This window comes from Ranitomeya imitator, chromosome 2, assembly GCF_032444005.1.
Source record: "Ranitomeya imitator isolate aRanImi1 chromosome 2, aRanImi1.pri, whole genome shotgun sequence".
Taxonomy (NCBI): Eukaryota; Metazoa; Chordata; class Amphibia; order Anura; family Dendrobatidae; genus Ranitomeya; species Ranitomeya imitator.
In genome coordinates, this window is record NC_091283.1 from 301,964,930 (window position 1) to 301,987,157 (window position 22,228).

The 22,228-nt window shown below is 45.5% G+C and overlaps 1 protein-coding gene across 1 annotated transcript in view; it reads left to right on the top strand.

Annotated features, from left to right (window-relative positions):
* Nucleotides 1-22,228, top strand: part of LOC138666452 (zinc finger protein 850-like) — a 132,855-nt gene that overhangs the window by 71,862 nt on the left and 38,765 nt on the right. The window contains exons 14-15 of the mRNA XM_069754676.1: nt 5,844-5,992; nt 9,186-9,374. Of these exons, the coding sequence (XP_069610777.1) occupies nt 5,844-5,992; nt 9,186-9,374 (338 nt within the window). The remainder of the gene's footprint in view (nt 1-5,843; nt 5,993-9,185; nt 9,375-22,228) is intronic.

Below are 22,228 nucleotides of genomic sequence, written 5' to 3' on the forward strand. Positions count from 1 at the left end.
TGATGAAGAAGAAGACTCCATGCAGGAAGAAAAAATTCTAAGAGAATACATAAAAGCTCTGCCTACTATGGACTTTATAAGGAATCTCTTCAAAGAATTCACCCAATGTCATGCTGCTGCAGTGCAGTATAACTCAGCCTCCACCAGGGGGAGCTTGTGAGGGAAGTTAGGCTGCACACACAGAGCAGCACCACAGAGCAGCAGCACAGGCGCCACCAAGTGGTGAGAGAGTGGTCAGACAAGCCTTGTCAAAAAGCAGTCAGAAGCAGAAGTACCAGAAGGTGCAGCAGTACACGTCAGGAACGAGACAGGGGGTTCAGCAACGGTCGAAAGCGGAAAAGACAAAAACAGAAGGCAGAAGTGAGTCCAAATACAAGCTGAGTCAAAAGCCAGAGAATCAAACCATCTAACAGGGAAACACTGGGAAAGGACAGACAGAGGGAGTCAACAGACATGGGGCAAGTCAGGAATCAACGCAGAACAAATCAAGACCTTCCAGAGTCAGGTACACACGCCGAAGGCAGAACTATAGCTGACACTGCCAGCAAGATGCATCGGAGCTAAATAGCAAACCTGAACCCAGAACGAGGCAGAGCAAGGTTAACCCTTTGTTAGGAGTTGAGTTTCCTCTGCTGCACAGGGGGAATCTCGATCCGTGTCTGCTGCGGTCTCCCATTCTGCATCGGCCGCAGTGGAGTCTGCTCAGCGGAGGCGTCGCTCCCAGCGTCTTGCTGGGACTGATTCTGTGCAAAGGGTTACTGCTGCCTTTTCTGGCTCTCCTGTTGTACCCTGCACTGATCTGCGGCGAGCGGGCTTCTCTGGGACTAAGTCCTTATTTGCACACACTGAGCATGCCCAGGGCAAGATCTCCCGTTGGAGATCGAGGGTCACATGCTCAGGTACTGCAGCACATCCCATTGGTCCTTTTGGCAGGTCCTGAAAGGGCAAAATTTCTGTAGCTGTTTCCTGTGCTGCAACTATATAAACTGCGCATGACCGCACGGCCATGCGCTAGTATTGTCTTGATAATATGTGTGTGTGTTGTGAGTGAAAGTCGCTCTTTAAATTACCCTCCCTATTGGATGACTGTTCGCGGAAGGTGTATGTTTGCTATCTAGCGCCCGACTTATCCAACAGCACGTTACACACATAACAGCGTCTAGTTGCTGTGACCGCCTGTACGGCGCCGTGCGCTTCCTCTGCGCTTTCCTTACCCAAGCCAGGGTGGTTAGTGGCGTCCGTCAGTGCGGCACTGCATGCACTCTCGTGCCTTTATATACTATTTTAATAGTTTCCTTACACACCCATTTGCGGTGTTGTGCCAGCAAGTGGTCTAATCGGACTTCAATCCTGTGTTGGGGTTGTGTTCGCTGACTTCTTGTTCGCGCTCTATGTGCGGTACCGCGGTCCTGTGACACAACAGGATCGCTTCCTTCACGCAGGGTGAAGTTAACCCGTGCGTCTATACTTATAGTACCGCCATATAGTCCGTCTTACTAGCAGCAGGGTTTTTACCTGCACAGTGGACCTCGGACTGCGAACGCACCTAGTTTCATATCATCTATACTTGGTGTGTTCCGCCAGTCCTTAACACCCTTGACATGATCCGCCCAGAAAAAGGGCAGACAGGACGAAAACCCCAGAATGGATCATGACACCCAAACTGTCAAGCAGAAAATAGCCGAACTTAAAAATGATGTCAAGCAGGTACATGTGAGACTGCAAACGTTGGAAGATTTGATCAAATCTCTACATATTCTGAATGGGTTACATAAATCCTAATTGATAAACAAAAAGAAAGTTTCCTTCAAAAAATTCATATAGATGATCTTGAAAATAGGTCAAGGAGAAATAACGTAAGAGAGGACTTTTGAAAAAAATACCAGATAAGGATATTTCAGCAAATCTCACCAAAATGTTTAATGACCTACATGGAAAAGATGACACCAATATAATAGGATTGGAAAGGGCTCAGAGTATGCAGGCCAAGGAACATAAACCCAGGCAAACCAAGGGATGTACTTTGTTGCCTACAGAGCTTTAAAGTCAAAGAAGCAATTTATCATAAAGCCAGACACGTTACTAAAATTGAATATGAAGAAAATGACATTCAAATCTTCCAAGACCTCTCTATATTAACTCTCGACCTTAGAAGACAACTCCAACCCTTGACAAGGATCGTAAGAGATAGAAACATAATCTACAAATGGATGTTCCCGTTTGGACTCGCTATCTCTCTTGAAAACAAATCTCTAATCGTTAAAACTCCAGAAGACTTACACTTTGTCTTTAATAAACTAGACCTTCCTCAACTTCAAATCCCAGACTGCACATCAGGGGAAGACTTTCTTAGTCTCCCATCATTACCAAAAGATGAAAATTGGTCTATGGTCACATCAAGCAAACCCAGAAAAATTTGAAAAAAGAACTCTGATTCCAATAAAACTCCAAACAGGAACAACACAAGAACGCGGAATGGACCCGGTGTATAATGAGGCTTAACAACCAGGAAGAAACGCTTTGTTCAGTCATTCACTTGGTTATAATGTTATCTGGCTCCTCGAACTATTCTTTGTAGCAAGGACATTTCCTTTACATGGAACGATATTTCGTAGGAGCTATTCTTTTAGTTCACCGTTATTTTTAATTTAATTGGCTTAACGATAAGAAACCTATGTTGAGTATACGTGTTATTTCTCAGGTCTACACCCCTTTACATTTTAGACTTAATTGGGGGACTGCCCCCTTTTCTTCCTTTACCACTACTACTATCTTTCTCGATTTCCAGGTCCACGCCCCCACACTTATATCTGCTGATCACACTTTGCCATAATTCCTGGTTGGAAACAATACCAACTTCCGGTTTCCAACCAGCTGCAAATAGAGAATTCCTGCTAAAATGTCATTCATGTTTTAAGACTTTGGAAAATATGTTTACGTTACCCATGTTCACCATAATGATCCCATTCTATAAGTTCAAAAATAGGGAAAAAGGAAAAAATGGGAAGAAAAGAAGTCAGCTCACCAATCCCTCAACAGTGCAATGATGTCCACGCACGGAGCCACCTTGGTCAAGGGCGTAGTCCAGAGCCAGCAATGAAAAAGAAAAAATAATCTCCAGCATGGATCTTCTAAAAAGTCAATTTATTGGAAACACTTTAAAATGCAAACATGCCATGACTAAGACCTGATGGTCGAAACGCGTCGGCGTTGACCACCTGGGACCCCCATCCCTTTTTTGCAAATGTTTGCATTTTAAAGTGTTTCCAATAAATTGACTTTTTAGAAGATCCATGCTGGAGATTATTTTATCTTTTTCATTCTATAAGTTGAATACCCATAGTCCTGTTGAAGATTCCTTGATAAAAACCTGTGACTACAAACCAACTATATGACCAACTTAAGCATTGCTACATTTATTGTAAAAGGCATAAACATTCCACAAAGAAGAATGCAAATTCTAAGATACCTGGAAAAAAAAAACTGATATCATTTTTTTTCAGCAGACTCATTTAAAAAAAACATACACCCCTTTAACAGAAAATAAAACATATAGCAAATGGTATAACTCTGCCTCTCCAGCTAAAAAAATAAAGGAGTCTCCATTGTCATGAACAAAAAACTTTATTTCATTTTAAAGGACACTATCCATGATGAAGATGGGAGAAATCATTTTTTTTAACCCCTGAACCCCCGGAGCTTCTTTCGGTTTTGCGTTTTTGTTTTTCCGATCCCCTTCTTCCCAGAGCCATACATTTTTTAGTTTTCCATCAATATGGCCATATGAGGGCTTGTTTTTTGCAGAATGAGTTGTCCTTTTGAACGACACCATTGCTTTTACCATGTCATTTACTATAAAACGGGAAAAAATTCCAAGTGCGGTGCAGTTGCAAAAAACGTGCTATCCCACACTTGTTTGGCTTTTTTGCTAGGTTCACTAAATGCTAAAACTGACCTGCCATTATGATTCTCCAGGTCATTACGAGTTCATAGACACCAAACATGTCTAGGTTCATTTTTTTGTCTCAGTGGTGAAAAAAAAATTCCAAACTGTTAAAACAAAAATGTTTTTTGCCATATTCCGAGACCCGTAGCGTCTCCATTTTTCGTGGTCTGGGGTTGGGTGGGGTTTTTTTTTTTTTGCGTGCTAAGCTGATGTTTTTAATGATACAATTTAGGTGCAGATATGTTCTTTTGATCGCCCGTTATTGCATTTTAATTCAATGTTGCCGTGACCATAAAACCGTAATTCTGGCGTTTTTACTTTTTTATCACTACGCCGTTTAGCAATCAGGTTAATCCTTTCTTTTTATTGATAGATCGGGCAATTCTGAACATGGCGATACCAAATATGTGTAGGTCTGATTTTTTTGGGGGGGTGATTTGAAATTTTATATTTGTATTTTTTAAATATTTTTAAAAACCTTTTTCTTTAACTTTTGGCATGGCTCAATATTCTAGACTAGAAGCTGCCACAACCCGATTGGCTCTGCTACATAGAGGCAATGATCAGATCGCCTCTATTTAGCAGATTTACTCACTTGCTATGAGCGCTGATCACTGGGTGGTGTTCACAGGAAGCCAGCACTGACAGCCGTAGAGGTCTCCAGGAGACCTCCATTTGTCATACCAACACCGGTGACCCGCGATCACGTGACGGGGGTCACCGATGTGCATATTTCCGGTGTGATTGATGGAAGCACTTGTTAAATGCCGCTGTCAGAGTTTAACAGCGACATTTAACTGGTTAATAAAACAGCTGACATGTCCCAGGAAAGATGTGGGCTTACCACCGGAGCCCATATCAAAGGGAGGGAGTCCGACATCGGCATACGATTATGCCCGATTTCGGACAGGGGATAAATGGTCCATAACACTTTATATACACTGCTAAATATATAGGCTCCAAATGCAAATCATCTTCCCTTCTTCAAAAAAATCTCTAAAACCTTAAACCAGTTCATTGAGGGTACACTAATATTGGGAGGCAACATTAATATTCCTGTATTCCTTCTCAGCATCGCCTCAAACAATCTGTAAAATGTCCATTTAATTGGAAACTTAATAATTTAATTTATAATATTGAGTCTCAGAGTCTGAAGGAGATAAGAGTGGCGTGTTGCTGCAGGCCGCAGGCTGGGATGAAGGGATGTTCTGATGTGCACCACTGCGAGTGAAAATGGCTGTGGTGATTTGTGGTGCGAAGAGCCTCCCCACACATCCGTTACTGCGATGCGGTGGCCTCCGGGAAAATGACCGCCGGGGCGGTGCATGCTCAGATTGAGATCTCAATCTAGGCATGCGCCGCCCCCAGCTGCCGTTTTCCCAGAGGCGACCACATCGCAGTAATGGATGTGCGGGGGGCTCCAGGAAAATGGCCGGCGGGGGCGGCGCATGCTCAGATTGACATCTCAGCAACGAGATCTCGGGTGCAAAGATCTTGTCTCCCGAGGTCATGGGACAAGATCTAAATGCTGAGATATCAATCTGAGCATGCGAAGCCCCTGGTGGCCATTTTCCCGGAGGCCACCGCATTGCAGTAATGGATATATAGGAGGCTCTGGGCTTTCACAAAATGCCAGCGGAGCCCCCAACCTCCACAGGATGCCGCAGCCATGTTCACCCGTAACAACACACATTGGAACATCCCCTCATCCCTGCCTGCGGCCCGCTACTCTTGCTTCCTCCAGTAGCGACCCCAGGACCCTGCTCCACTGCGGCCGGTAAGGTATATCCGCATTATAAGACGCGCCCCATTTCCCCCAAAATTTCAAGGAAAAAAGTGCATCTTATAATCTGAAAAATACGGTTTTTACAAAAAATAAAATTACCAATTCTAACAGCTCAACAAAAGCAACTTCTGGATAGTCCAATCATGATGGACGAACTAGAATCTGCCATTAAATCAGGCCCCAAAGGGAAATGTCCAGGCCCAGAAGGTTACTCTATAGAGTACTATAACATTTTCAGAGAAGATCTCTCCCTGTTTTTGGTAAAATACTTCAATAACTTAACTAAAACAAATCCTTTTAAAAAGGAAGCCCTCTTTGACTTTTCTTTGATAAGTAGCGACATAAAACTCTATGCAAAAATCTTGGCCAATGGAATACAGACCTTATTACCTGAATGGCCTTGAGCAGGCGGGCGTTGTGAGAGGTAGGGAAGCCAAAGATAACGTCATCAAAACTCTAAACGTTATTAACTTTGCAAAGCTTTTTAAAAACATACAAATAGCTTTATTATCGACCGATGCTGAAAAAGTATTTGATCATGTTGACTGGGAATTTATGGAAAAAGTGCTGGCAAAGTTTGGGTTCCCTGCACCTTTCATTGAAAAAAATGCTACCTCTCTATTTTAACCCTTCAGCTCAGCTGAAGATCGATAATGAACTCTCTTCTAGTTTTGAGATAAAAAATGGGACGAGACGGGCTGCTTTCTCTGCCCTCCTTTGTCCTTGTTCTGGAAACTTTCTTACAAAAAATAAGGCAAATCCCTGTAATCCAAGGTATAACATGTAGTAAAGGAGAACATAAAGTAGCTGCATTTGCAGACGATGCCCTATTCTACCTCACAGACCCATGGAAATCCATTAAACTGTTACTGAAAGAAATGCTAGCATTTGGCTTTCTATCAAATTGTAAAATAAAGATTTCTAAGTCTGAGTTGCTAAATATTAATGTAAAACACGAAAACTGGACACTCTTATCCAAAATATCTCCAAAAATAATTGTTCCCATATTACCTACCCAGGGACCAAGATCATCAACTCCATTTCCTCTCTATATAATCTACATTTTGCACCACTACTCCATAAACTAGAATGTGATATTTCCTCATGGAAGGAGGCTCCTATGTCCTGGTTTGGTAGAATCAACCTAATAAAGATGAATACCCTACCCAAAATATTATATTTCCTTCAAGTTTTGCCTATCGACATCCCATAATCCTTCTTTCATAATATCAAAACTCCACAGTTCTAATGAGAAATAATAGAGGAGGGCTGGAACTTCCGGACTCTGACAACTATAGGCTTGCTACACACCTGGTTAGAACCAGAAAATGGTAAATATCTCCCCCACCAAGGAAGTTATGGTGTCATGCCTTTGTGCAAATGTATATAGTCAGTTTTGCTATGCTTTTTATTGAATTGCAGTGTATTGTAATAAATTATCCAACAACGCCATCTATTGACAATGTTCTCATTACAGCTTTACCTCCTGTTTGATTGGTTACTGTGCAAATTAATCAAAGCCTCTGTAGCTTCCCATCAGCCTCTGCATTGCCCCTTCTTCTTCAACAGCAGTTTTGACCTCATGGATGCTGATCATTAGTGATGAGCGAACGTGCTCGCCACTATTCGTTACTCGCTCGAGTATCAGGGTACTTGCCGAACAGCGAGCATTTCCGGGATTATTCGGCGGTAACTGCGTCTTCACCCAGCGTTTTTGGCGGACTTTAGAGACCCAATCACGGTGCAGGGATTGTCTGCCAGGCCATGAAACGCCGCAGCAATCTTTGTTGTGGTCATGCAGTGATTGGCTTGGCTGTACAGCATTATCCCAAGTATAAGAGACCTGGCGCCGCCCTGCTCGCCGCATTCTGTTCCTGTTTCAGTGAGAGTAGGGAGAGCTGCTGCCGAGATAGGGTCAGAATCGTGGTTTTTAGTGTTAGTGTAGGTCTGCAGCTGTGAAATCCACAAGTCCTGAGAAACCAACAGTCTTTTTTAGGGCTAGTGCGTGGGTCCCGATATTGCAGCGCTAGGCAGGCAGGGCACAGCATATCCATATCAGTGCAAGGCCTGCAGGTACTGTATGTGCGTCCATTGCTCCCACTTCATCCCTCCCAAAGCTCCATAACTGCCTGCAGCGTCTTTACTATATACCTTTTTTTTCCCCAAAAATTCACCCCCAAAAAACAAAAATATATATTCTGTTCTGTCAGACTGAGGCCTGTTGAAAAATCCTAGTTTGTCAGGCATACGTAGCATAGTTGTATGTGCTAGCTTCGTGCCACTTTTTTTTGTGCTTTAAATTCACCGTAAAAGGCCTCATACATCTGCGTGCTCCAAGTTTTTGCATTTTGTTCCGTTTTGCCACTGTTTTTGCTGCCTGATACTCAAATTCTATACAGCACTATTTAGCATCTTTAAAAAAAAACAGGCCACATATTATACAGTGTGGTTTTTCCGTGACAGTCCTCATATATCTGTGTGCTCCAAGTTTAATTACAGCAGTGTTTTGCATCTTAAAAAAAAAGGCCACATATGTTAGGGGTCGAGTTCCCGCCTCTGCACAGGGGGAATCTCGGGCCATCTCCGCTGCGGTCTCCCATTCTTCTCCTGCTGCAGTGGAGCCTGCTCAGCGGAGACGTCTGTCCCAGCGTCTTGCTAGGTCTGACTCTGTACAAAGAGTTACTGCTGCTTTTCCTGCTTCTGCCATTGAAGTCAGTGCTGGGCAGCAGCGAGCAGACGCTTCAAGGACTAAGTCCTGCTTTCCTCGTCCTAGCATGCCCAGAGTAAGATCTCTCAGTGGAGATCGAGGGTCACATGTTCAGATACTGCAGCTAAATCCATTGGTCCTTCTAGGAAGGTCCTGTAGGTGCTCAGGCTCTGTAGCAGCTTCTCATTGGCCCTTCTAGGAAGGTCCTGTACGTGCTGCAACTATTTAAGGCTCGCATGGCCAAGTTTGGGCATTGTAGGCCGGTGTACCTCTTTTTTTGCTGTATGATACTCTAATTTTATACAGCACTATTTAGCATACATTTACTTCACCAAAAAGTCCCCAAAAATTGATTGAATACAGTCTGTTAGGTCAGGCTGAGGCCTGCCTGGTGTTTGGTTCAGAAAAATCGTAGATTTGCAGGCATGCTGATCAGATATTATTTTGCTACTAATAAATATATTTTTGTTGAGCATTTGAAATAGAGCAGTATTCCATTAAAATGGGCAAGGCAAGGGACGGGGAAGTGGACGTGATGATGATGGTGCATGCAGAGGATGAGGCCGTGGCCAAGGTGAAAGTGGGCAACAACAAAGACCCACATCTTCTCGCTCGATCTTCCTGTCCCAGTTTCTAGGGGACTGCAGCACACCACTATTGAAGCAAGGCAGCATGAAACGGTTGTTGGTTGGATAGCGGATAATGCTTCCAGTCACTTAGCCACCAACACCATGTCTTTCACACAGTCAAGTCTGAGTAGCCTTGAATGTGGCCCGGATATTCCTCACCCTGATCCTTCTTCTTCCCACCATGCCGAGTGCCCTGAGACAACTGATCCCACACTTGGACACTCTGAAGAGCTGTTCAGTTTTCCATTTCAGGATTCCGGACTCTCTGCAAGAGACACCAACATGAGTGAAGTTGCCATTCAACCTGTGAGATCTTCCCGAGTCTGGCTATTTCTTAAAGACTCTGCCAATAACCCCAAACAGGCCATTTGTAGCACCTGCCATGCATGCATCAGCAGGGGTAGCTAAACAACCAGCCTGACCACCACCAGCATGATCAGGCATATGGCAGCAAGGCACCCGACTTTGTTGGCCGAACCCAAGGCTCTAGGACCACTGCCTGCAGGTCACACCACTGCTTCTTTTTTTCTACTGTTTTGCGTAGAAGCCAATCCCCAGTACACCGTGCATGTGAAGATGCCTCTACCCCTGCACCTGTTGTGGCCCACAGTCAAGCAGCACCATCATCAAGCCCGTCCTTGTCCCAGCACAGCCTTCAATTGTCTATAACCCAGCCTTTGGAGCGCAAGCGGATATACCCCACCAACGCCCCACAAGCCACAGTCCTAAATTCAAATATTTCTCTTCTGCTTGCGCTAGAAATGCTGCCTTTTAGGCTCATTGAGACGGAAGCTTTCTGCAACCTGATGGCGGCGACCGTCCCAAGGTACTCAGTCCCCAGTCGCCATTATTTCTCCCAGTGTGCCGTACCGGCATTACAACAGCATGTGTCCCACAGCATTACCCGGGCCCTCAATAATGCTGTTACAGGGAAAGTCCACCTAACCACGAACACGTGGACAAGTGCATGTGGGCAGGGACGGTACATCTCACTGATGGCACACTGGGTTATCATAGTGGAAGCCGGGAACCAGTTGGACCTTGGGATGGAACACATCCTCCCCACGCCGAGGATTGCTGGCCCTACGTCAATAAGGGTTGCCCCCACAGTTTACAGCTCCTGCACCTCCTCCTCATCCTCCATCTCTGAAATCAACACATCAGTCCAAAGCTGGAAGCACTGCAGCACTGCCTCAGCCAAGCGGCAACAGCCTGTGCTGAAGCTAATCTGCATAGGTGACAAACAGCACAATGCAGAAGAGTTGTGGACAGCTCTGAAAGAGCATTCAGATGTTTGGATGATACTGCTGAACCTACAGCCAGGCATGGTCGTGTGTGACAATGGCCGTAACCTTGTGGCGGCTCTGAGGCAAGGTGAGCTCACACACGTACCTTGCTTGGCCCATGTGCTTAACCTCGTGGTTCAACATTTTCTGAAAAGCTACCGGAGCTGCCGGATCTGCTAGTGAAAGTACGCCGTCTGTCTGCCCATTTTAGAAAGTCAGCTACAGCTTCAGCCGCCCTTGCCGTGCTTCAGCAGCATTTTCAGCTTCCAGATCACCGACTGTTGTGTGATGTCTCCACACACTGGAACTCTACGCTGCATGTGTTGGAAAGGATTTGTGAGCAGAAGAGGGCAGTTGTTAACTACCAAAATCAACAAGGCCGTCGAATTTCAGGTCAGACTCCACACATAAGACCTCAGGAGTGGACATGGATGTCAGACATGAGGACTGCACCAAGATGGTGAGCGGCAATGACGCCATAATTGGCATCACCATCCCACTTCTCAGCATTTTGAAAACCTCTCTGCTCACAATTAAAGAGTATGAAGAGTTACACACTTCACAAGCAACGTAAAGAGCAGAGAATAATGAAAATTATCTTGTGTCGGTATACAACAACAACTAATCGGGTGCTTGCTATGGAAAGAATTCGGCAAATGCAGATAGGGAAGAGAAAAGGAAACACCGAACTGTAGGGTCGAATGATACGCACAAATACAATAGTAAACGCAATAGATAGTTTATTATTAGTATAGGGAACAAAAAAGGGGAGAAAGGATTGGCGATATGGTGCTAATCACACACAGTGTGTATCTGCCCATAGAATACACAAAACCAAATGAATACATCAAGACAACTGAACACAATACTTGTATAGCCAAATCATGCACACGGATGGAAATAAATACATAGAGGGCACTGTGTGGCAAGTATCAAAATGACAGTGCACCTATAGCGTGAACATATAAGACTTGCACACTCAGCTAGCACCTGAAGATTGCGTAAAACTCATGTGTATGAGTAAGAGCACTAAGTGCACTATATGGCGGGTATATGAATGTCTGTACGAACGTACTAGCAAATATAATGTATCAAATCAGGTGGTAAGTATACTAGTGCACAATGCATGGGACAGCTGCATATGTGTCAGTCACAATTAAAGAGGATGGATTGCAGGCAGGGCACGATACCGGGGGATTACACTCGGCCCAGCCTCATGTCTTCTCAACGTGGATTGGTAGGCAATAAGGAGGAGGAGGAGGAAGAACAGGAGCTACTTTCATGCGCTGTAGACAGTACTACAAACACATCTGTATTAGCGTCTGTTCAGCGGGGACAGCCTGAGGACAGGGAGGAGGAAGAAGACAGCTTGGTCAGTCGTCCTCTTGGTGAGGACATGGAAGTCTTGCCTGTTAGCAGTCTGGCACACATGGCTGACTTTATGTTGGGCTGCATTTCACGTGACCCTCGCGTTATCAAAATTTTGGGTGACACTCATTACTGGTTGGTGACACTTCTAGACCCATGCTACAAGGAGAACTTTCAGTCTCTTCTGCCTGAGGCAAAGAGGTGTACTAAAATGTTGCAGTACCAGAGGGCCATTGTAGCGGAATTACTTAGAAAATTCCCATGTGAGAACACTGGTAACAGACGTCAGAGTTTGTTGTACAACCAAGGAGTCCAAGCAAGAGAGACAGAAGTGCAATCCAGCTCAGGCAGGGGAACAATGGCCAAGTTCTGGGACAGTTTTCTTAGACCCTCCCATCATGGTGGCCGAGAGGCAAGGGATGCTGTCACAAGAAGTGCAATGTTTATGAAGATGGTGAGGGAGTACCTTGCAGATCGTACAAACGTCCTCCGTGATTCCTCTGTGCCTTTTAATTATTGGGTATCCAAGCTGGACACATGGCATGAACTGGCTTTCTACGCCTTGGAGGTCCTGGCCTGCCCTGCTGCTAGCGCTCTGTCAGAGAGGGTGGAATTATAACAGAAAAGCGCATCCACATGTCAACTGAAAATGCTGACAGGCTGACTCTTATCAAAATGAACAAGAGCTTGATTTGGAAAGACTTCTGCACACCACCAAGTGAAAACAGCTAAACATAACCTCACATACATTCTCTCTTTTGGGGAGGTGTATTCTCATGCACCTCTTCACAACCACACATGGGTATGCACTTCCAGATTTGGTCTGTTTGTTCTTATCCTCCTCCTTATCCTCATCCTTATCATCCAGAACCACTATATCACCAGGGTGAACGTGGTCTGTACGGTGCATTTTGGCCAAGGGGGCTGTGATGGCACTCTTATTTTTTTTAAAAAAGGACAACACATTGGGGAATTGGGCATGACATTACATTGGGCCTACTTCTTAACTCGGTGTCCTGCAATCTGTCCTGCACCTGCCAGTAGATCACCAGGGTGAACGTGCTCTATACGGTGCATTTTGGCCAAGGGGACTGTGATGGCACTCTTTTATTTTAAAAAAAAGGATTATACATTGGGGAATTGGGCATGACATTACATTGGGCCTACTTCTTAACTCGGTCTCCTGCAATCTGTCCTGTTGCTGCCAGTAGATCACCAGGGTGAACGTGCTATGTATGGTGCATTTTGGCCAAGGGGGCTGTGATGGCACTCTTTTATTTTTAACAAAAGGATCCCACATTGGGGAATTGGGCATGACATTACTTTGGGCCTACTTCTTAACTCGGTCTCCTGCAATCTGTCCTGTACCTGCCAGTAGATCACCAGGGTGAATGTGCTTTGTAATGTTATAGGCCAGTGAAGTTTGGTCAAGGGGCCTGCGATGGCATTAGTCTATTTTTAAAAAAGGTACCCCCAGTGGGGAATTGTTTGGCAGCTCATGCACTGCATTACAAGTCTCAGAGACGCACAACACTAGACTGGGCCTAATTCTTAACTCTGTCTCCTGCAATGGCTCTTGTTAAACTGCCACTAGATCACCAGAGTGAACGTGCTTTGCACTGTTATAGGCTGGTGAAGTTTGGGCAAGGGGGGCTGTGATGTCACTAGTATATTTTTTAAAAAGGTACCACACATTGGTGAAACCACATCCTTGTTGGCAAACACTTCATAACATTTGTGTACCTTAAAGAGCTCACTTGAAAAGCTCCTTTTTGTGTTGCCTGGTTGCTAACATTGGACACAGTACACTTCATATAAATTTGATAAAGCAATGCTGTTAGTTTGGCTCAGTAGTTCATTAAAATTAATTCTTTGTCCACTATATTAGTTTCTCTCCTTGAGAGCCTTAACTTTGGCTGCCTCAAATGTGCAAATGGCGATTTGTAAACAAGATTGAAATGCTATATACCGAATGCATTCAGACAATCACATAGCTGCATTTCTTGTAAAACATTTACAGATGTGACAGACAATGCTCATAGTGACACAATCTTGATAAATGTTTGTTTATTCACTTCACAAACAGTTCTAAGCCTCTATATGTTTGCTGTTTGTCATTGTAAAACATTAAAGTTTACTAAAACTATGCCTGTGGTGGTTTGATCTAAATCCTTGTGGCTTTTATTTTCTAGTGGTTTGTGGCCCCTCATCTGATGACTGCATGACATCTCAGTTTCATCCGACCTCGAAAAGTGGCCCCTTGAAGGTCTGGGTGAAACTAGAGTGACTGTCATGAATCCCACCATGCTGCCACCAATATGTCACGAATCGGTGGTGACCTTTGGCCAGCACACGGCTATCATATGTGCAGGGGGCTTATCTTAGTTATCCTACCACTGCTACAATGTTATGACAACACAAACAAGGCTATTGACCTATCAATTTACAGCAGGGCTTATTTTAGTTATCTCACTGCTGCTACAATATATCACGAATTGCAGGGATTTATGTATATCCCGCTTTCCAGTTCCGCTTTGGAACTTGCAGCTCTCCGGCGCCCCCCTTACCCTCAGGTCATTCAGGGAACCAGCTGCTGTATGTGTCCCTATTACTCCACCTGATACCCCAAATACTGAGCCGCTGCTGCCATATGTCCCTATTACTGCACCTGATACCCCAATACTGAGCCACTGCTGCCGTATGTGACCCTATTACTGCACCCGATACCCAATACTGAGCCACTGCTGCCATATGTGTCCCTATTACTGCACCTGCTGTGTGGTTCTCTGTACCCTCTAAAGTAATGTCGGGTGCAAGTGCCCTAGAAAAGTAATGCCCCTAGAAAGTAATATTGCCCTGTGTGCCCTTTTGATAGTCACAGTTCCCCTATAACAATAAGTGCCCACTTTACATTTAATAATGCCCTGAGTCTCCCCCCTGTACAGCTCCCCTATACAGTTTAATGACCCCTCTCTGTATAGTGCCATCCACACAATATACTGACCCCTTATTAGTCTCCAAACTGTTTGATGGCTCCAACACTGTATGAAGGCCCCTTCACTGGAATCCCTACACTATATGATAGCCCCATAGATAACCTCCATATAGTATAATGTGCCAGATAGTCCTCAATATAGTACAAGGTAGCACCCCCATAGGTAGACCTTGTAGTATAAGACAGTACACCTATAGGCAGACCCTGTAGTATAAAGCATCACCCCCATTGGCAGACCCTGTAGTATAAGGCAGCACCCCATAGGCAGATCCTGTAGCATAACAGCACCCCCCCATAGGCAGATCCTGTATATAAGACAGCACTCCCCCATAGGCAGATCCTGCATATAAGGCAGCACCCCCCAATAGGCAGATCCTGTACATAAGGCAGCACCCCCCATAGCCAGCAGATCCTGTATATAAGGCAGCACCCCTCAATAGGCAGATCCTGTTTATAAGGCAGCACCCCCAATAGGCAGATCCTGTATATAAGGCAGCACCCACTATAGCCAGATCCTGTATATAAGGCAGCACCTCCCCAATAGGCAGATCCTGTATATAAGGCAGCACCCCCCAATAGGAAGATCCTGTATATAAGGCAGCACCCCCAATAGGCAGATCCTGTATATAAGGCAGCACCCCTAATAGGCAGATCCTGTATATAAAGCAGCACCCCCCCATAGCCAGATCCTGTATATAAGGCAGCACACCCCCCAATAGGCAAATCCTGTATATAAGGCAGCACCCCCCCAATAGGCAGATCCTGCATATAAGGCAGCACCCCGCCAATAGGCAGATCCTGCATATAAGGCAGCACCCCCTAATAGGCAGATCCTGCATATAAGGTAGCACCCCCCAATAGGCAGATCCTGCATATAAGGCAGCACCCCCCTCTCATAGGCAGATCCTATAAATAATAAATACCCACCTCATTGCCTCCTAGTTCCAGCGGCGCTCCCTTCTCCCGCTCATCTACTGACAGCGGGCGCCGGGCGGTGACGTCATCGCGCCCGCTGTCAAGCACAGCGCTCCTTCCCTCATCAATGCGGTGAGCTGTATCGGCTAGTTGCCGATACAGCTCACCTTGCGATAACGGGCGGGGGGCCCACTGCTGGCATCGGGCCCCCCGCCTGCTCAGGGGCCCCATTGCGACAGAGCAGGGAGATTAATTCTCCCTGCTCTGCCACAGAATGTAACTGCCCCCTCTGCCCCCCCCCCCCCCCCGGTAGCTACGCTACTGCAGGGAACTACACCTGGGATAAGTGGTCACCGGATGGGCTGCTTCACTGTGGACTGGCTAGCAGGCACACTGCAGCGAGGGAATTATAAATGCCGCAGCCAGACAATAGCTTATAAAACCCCATTCTATCGCTGCCAGCTCGCCTGCTTAGCCCAGAGCACACTTTGCTGCCACCAGCTCAGATTTTTCCACAGAGGGGTTCAGAGCCAACCGAAATTAGTAGCGTAATTAACTTCAGAAGACTTAGGTTACGTTTTAGAGCAAGGGAACGAACTAGTAAATATCATAACTTTTACTCCATAAAACGATTAGGCAGTGTTTATAAAAGGTATATCAAGATTTTACAAGATGAGACAATTTAAAGTATGTACATCCATTATAAAAAAACAAGATTAAAACAGAAAGTAACACTCACATGTGCTCAGATCATTTCAGCTAACCAGGCCGGTGGGCGGAGCCAAATGTCCCAGTTCATCAGAGGGACCTGCTGTAACAGCTCCTCAGGCAAGACTGAAGGTTGGGTTGAGTGCCGTGCCTTATACTTGCAGGCTTGTGACAATACTAAAGGGGCTGGTTTACCTGCACTCTCCCCTCTCCTCAAAGTTACAGATTTTACCAGCAATACTTATAATTCTCATAACTTGGCTCACGTATCTAGCAGAGTTAGGCACACACCTCACTCATCTTATTTTGAAATTAGCTTTCTAATCATACCACATTTGTACTAGTTGTTCCACATGGTTGAGGAGAAATCCGCACTTTGTACTTGTTGTGTTTAGCTGCTAGCACTTACAGTGGTTGACAGATCTACCGATGGAAATTTGCAATATGTACTCCTTATTTTTTAGCCCAAATCAGTGGCCCAATATCTTACTATAATAGATGTTGTGAATTCTGTGGCAGAGCTCCCTCCTGTGGTCACAAGTGGTACTTCGGCTGATTCTCTCTGGGAGCTTCCGTTTGTGGAGGAAACTGGTACTGCTGCTTCTGAGTTTCCTCCCTCAGGTGATCTGGTGAGGTCGTTAGGTGCTTCTCTACTTAACCCCACCTAATGCTTTGATTCATGCTTCCTGTCAATGTTCCAGTGTTGGACTTGTGTTTCTCTGGATCATTCCTGTGGCCTGCTGCTCTGCATAGCTAAGTGCTTCTTTGCTATATGTTGCTATTTTTTCTGTCCAGCTTGTCTATTTGTTTCGCTGGAAGCTCTGGGACGCAAAGGGTGTACCTCCGTGCCGTTAGTTCGGTACGGAGGGTCTTTTTGCCCCTTTGCGTGGTTTTCTTTAGGGTTTTGTGTAGACCGCAAAGTTATCTTTCCTATCCTGTTCTGTCTAGAATATCGGGCCTCACTTTGCTGAATCTATTTCATCCCTACGTTTGTCTTTTCATCTTACTCACAATCATTATATGTGGGGGGCTGCCTTTTCCTTTGGGGTATTTCTTTGAGGCAAGGTAGGCTTATTTTTTCTATCTTCAGGCTAGTTAGTTTCTCAGGCTGTGCCGAGTTGCATAGGTAGCGTTAGGCGCAATCCACGGCTGCCTCTAGTTGTGTTTGGAGAGGATCAGGGATTGCGGTCTGCAGAGTTCCCACGTCTCAGAGCTCGTTCTATTATTTTGGGTTATTGTCAGATCACTGTATGTGCTCTGACCTCCATGTCCATTGTGATACTGAATTGCCTTTCATAACAGTACAGGAAGCCAAAAGTACTAATGATTCTCAATAGAGGGAGAAGAGAAGTTCTGAGACCATTTTTTTTTCTTGGCTTTGTGTTTTGTCTTTTTTTTCCCCTAGACATTTGGGTGGTTCAGTACACAGGTGTAGCGATGGACATTAGAAGTCTGTCTTCATTTGTGGATCAGCTCTCGGCAAGAGTACAAAAGATTCAAGACACTATTGATCAGAAATCTATGTTAGAACCAAGAATTCCTATTCCTGATTTGTTTTTTGGAGATAGAACTAAGTTTCTGAGTTTCAAAAATAATTGTAAGTTATTTCTGGCCTTGAAACCTCGTTCCTCTGGTGATCCAGTTCAACAGGTTTTGATTATTATTTCTTTTTTGCGCGGCGACCCTCAGGACTGGGCATTTTCTCTTGCGCCAGGAGATCCTGCATTGAGTAATATCAATGCGTTTTTCCTGGCGCTCGGATTGCTGTACGATGAGCCTAATTCAGTGGATCAGGCAGAAAAGAATTTGCTGGCTCTTTGTCAGGGTCAGGATGAGATAGAGGTATATTGCCAGAAATTTAGAAAATGGTCAGTGCTCACTCAATGGAATGAATCTGCGCTGGCAGCTATGTTCAGAAAGGGTCTCTCTGAAGCCCTTAAGGATGTCATGGTGGGATTTCCTATGCCTGCTGGTTTGAATGAGTCTATGTCTTTGGCTATTCAGATCGGTCGACGCTTGCGTGAGCGTAAATCTGTGCACCATTTGGCGGTATTACCTGAGCTTAATCCTGAGCCTATGCAGTGCGATAGGACTTTGACCAGAGTTGAACGGCAAGAACACAGACGTCTGAATGGGCTGTGTTTCTACTGTGGTGATTCCACTCATGATATCTCTGATTGTCCTAAGCGCACTAAGCGGTTCGCTAGGTCTGCCACCATTGGTACGGTACAGTCAAAATTTCTTCTGTCCGTTACCTTGATCTGCTCTTTGTCATCATATTCTGTCATGGCGTTTGTGGATTCAGGCGCTGCTCTGAATTTGATGGACTTGGAATATGCTAAGCGTTGTGGGTTTTTCTTGGAGCCCTTGCAGTGTCCTATTCCATTGAGAGGTATTGATGCTACGCCTTTGGCCAAGAATAAGCTTCAATACTGGACCCAGCTGACCATGTGCATGGCTCCTGCACATCAGGAGGATATTCGCTTTCTGGTGTTGCATAATCTGCATGATGTGGTCGTGTTGGGGTTGCCATGGCTACAAGCCCATAATCCAGTATTGGATTGGAAATCCATGTCGGTGTCCAGCTGGGGTTGTCAGGGGGTACATGGTGATGTTCCATTTTTGTCAATTTCGTCATCCACCCCTTCTGAGGTTCCAGAGTTCTTGTCTGATTACCGGGATGTATTTGATGAGCCCAAGTCCGATGCCCTACCTCCGCATAGGGATTGTGATTGTGCTATCAATTTGATTCCTGGTGGTAAATTCCCAAAAGGTCGACTGTTTAATTTATCCGTGCCTGAGCACACCGCTATGCGCAGTTATGTGAAGGAATCCCTGGAGAAGGGGCATATTCGCCCGTCATCGTCGCCATTAGGAGCAGGGTTCTTTTTTGTAGCCAAAAAGGATGGTTCGCTGAGACCTTGTATAGATTATCGCCTTCTTAATAAGATCACTGTTAAATTTCAGTACCCCTTGCCTTTGTTATCTGATTTGTTTGCTCGGATTAAGGGGGCTAGTTGGTTCACCAAGATTGATCTTCGTGATGCGTATAATCTGGTGCGAATCAGGCGAGGCGATGAATGGAAAACTGCATTTAATACGCCCGAGGGTCATTTTGAGTATCTAGTGATGCCATTCGGACTTGCCAATGCTCCATCAGTGTTTCAGTCCTTTATGCATGACATCTTCCGAGAGTACCTGGATAAATTCCTGATTGTGTACTTGGATGACAATTTGATCTTCTCGGATGATTGGGAGTCTCATGTGAAACAGGTCAGAACGGTTTTTCAGGTCCTGCGTGCTAACTCTTTGTTTGTGAAGGGATCAAAGTGTCTCTTTGGTGTGCAGAAGGTTTCATTTTTGGGGTTCATCTTTTCCCCTTCTACTATCGAGATGGATCCTGTTAAGGTCCAAGCCATCCATGATTGGACTCATCCGACATCTCTGAAAAGTCTGCAAAAGTTCCTGGGCTTTGCTAATTTTTATCGTCGCTTCATCTGCAATTTTTCTAGTATTGCCAAACCATTGACCGATTTGACCAAGAAGGGTGCTGATTTGGTCAATTGGTCTTCTGCTGCTGTGGAAGCTTTTCAAGAGTTGAAGCGTCGTTTTTCTTCTGCCCCTGTGTTGTGTCAACCTGATGTTTCTCTTCTGTTCCAGGTCGAGGTTGATGCTTCTGAGATTGGAGCAGGGGCTGTTTTGTCGCAGAGAGGTTCTGATTGTTCAGTGATGAAACCATGCGCTTTTTTTTCCAGGAAGTTTTCGCCTGCTGAGCGCAATTATGATGTGGGCAACCGAGAGTTGCTGGCCATGAAGTGGGCATTCGAGGAGTGGCGTCATTGGCTTGAAGGAGCTAAGCATCGCGTGGTGGTATTGACTGATCATAAGAACCTGACTTATCTCGAGTCTGCTAAGCGTTTGGATCCTAGACAGGCTCGTTGGTCGCTGTTTTTCGCCCGTTTTGACTTTGTGATTTCGTACCTTCCGGGCTCTAAAAATGTGAAGGCGGATGCTCTGTCTAGGAGTTTTGTGCCCGACTCTCCGGGTTTATCTGAGCCGGCGGGTATCCTCAAGGAAGGAGTAATTGTGTCTGCCATCTCCCCTGATTTGCGGCGGGTGCTGCAAAAATTTCAGGCTAATAAACCTGATCGTTGTCCAGCGGAGAAACTGTTTGTCCCGGATAGGTGGACAAATAAAGTGATCTCTGAGGTTCATTGTTTGGTGTTGGCTGGTCATCCTGGAATCTTTGGTACCAGAGAGTTAGTGGCTAGATCCTTTTGGTGGCCGTCTCTGTCGCGGGATGTGCGTTCTTTTGTGCAGTCCTGTGGGATTTGTGCTCGGGCTAAGCCCTGCTGTTATCGTGCCAGTGGGTTGCTTTTGCCCTTGCCGGTCCCGAAGAGACCTTGGACACATATCTCTATGGATTTTATTTCAGATCTTCCCGTCTCTCAAAAGATGTCAGTCATTTTGGTGGTCTGTGATCGCTTTTCTAAGATGGTCCATCTGGTACCCTTGTCCAAGTTGCCTTCCTCCTCTGATTTGGTGCCATTGTTCTTCCAGCATGTGGTTCGTTTGCATGGCATTTCAGAGAATATCGTTTCTGACAGAGGTTCCCAGTTTGTTTCGAGGTTTTGGCGAGCCTTTTGTGGTAGGATGGGCATTGACTTGTCTTTTTCCTCGGCTTTTCATCCTCAGACTAATGGCCAGACCGAACGAACCAATCAGACCTTGGAAACCTATCTGAGATGCTTTGTTTCTGCCGATCAGGATGACTGGGTGTCCTTTTTACCTTTGGCTGAGTTCGCCCCTTAATAATCGGGCCAGCTCGGCTACCTTGGTTTCGCCATTTTTCTGCAATTCTGGGTTCCATCCTCGTTTCTCTTCAGGACAGGTTGAGTCTTCGGACTGTCCTGGTGTGGATACTGTGGTGGACAGGTTGCAGCAGATTTGGACTCATGTAGTGGACAATTTGACCTTGTCCCAGGAGAAGGCTCAACGTTTCGCTAATCGCAGACGCCGTGTGGGTCCCCGACTTCGTGTTGGGGATCTGGTTTGGTTATCTTCTCGTCATATTCCTATGAAGGTTTCCTCTCCGAAGTTTAAACCTCGTTTCATTGGTCCTTATAGGATTTCTGAGGTTATTAATCCTGTGTCTTTTCGTCTGACCCTCCCAGATTCTTTTTTCATACATAACGTCTTCCATAGGTCATTGTTGCGGAGATACGTGGCACCTATGGTTCCATCTGTTGACCCTCCTGCCCCGGTTTTGGTGGAGGGGGAATTGGAGTATATTGTGGAGAAGATTTTGGATTCTCGTGTTTCAAGACGGAAACTCCAGTATCTGGTTAAATGGAAGGGTTATGCTCAGGAGGATAATTCCTGGGTTTTTGCCTCTGATGTCCATGCTCCCGATCTTGTTCGTGCCTTTCATGTTGCTCATCCTGGTCGGACTGGGGGCTCTGGTGAGGGTTCGGTGACCCCTCCTCAAGAGGGGGTACTGTTGTGAATTCTGTGGCCTAGCTCCCTCCTGTGGTCACAAGTGGTACTTCGGCTGATTCTCTCTGGGAGCTTCCGTTTGTGGAGGAAACTGGTACTGCTGCTTCTGAGTTTCCTCCCTCAGGTGATCTGGTGAGGTCGTTAGGTGCTTCTCTACTTAACCCCACCTAATGCTTTGATTCATGCTTCCTGTCAATGTTCCAGTGTTGGACTTGTGTTTCTCGGGATCATTCCTGTGGCCTGCTGCTCTGCATAGCTAAGTGCTTCTTTGCTATTTGTTGCTATTTTTTCTGTCCAGCTTGTCTATTTGTTTCGCTGGAAGCTCTGGGACGCAAAGGGTGTACCTCCGTGCCGTTAGTTCGGTACGGAGGGTCTTTTTGCCCCTTTGCGTG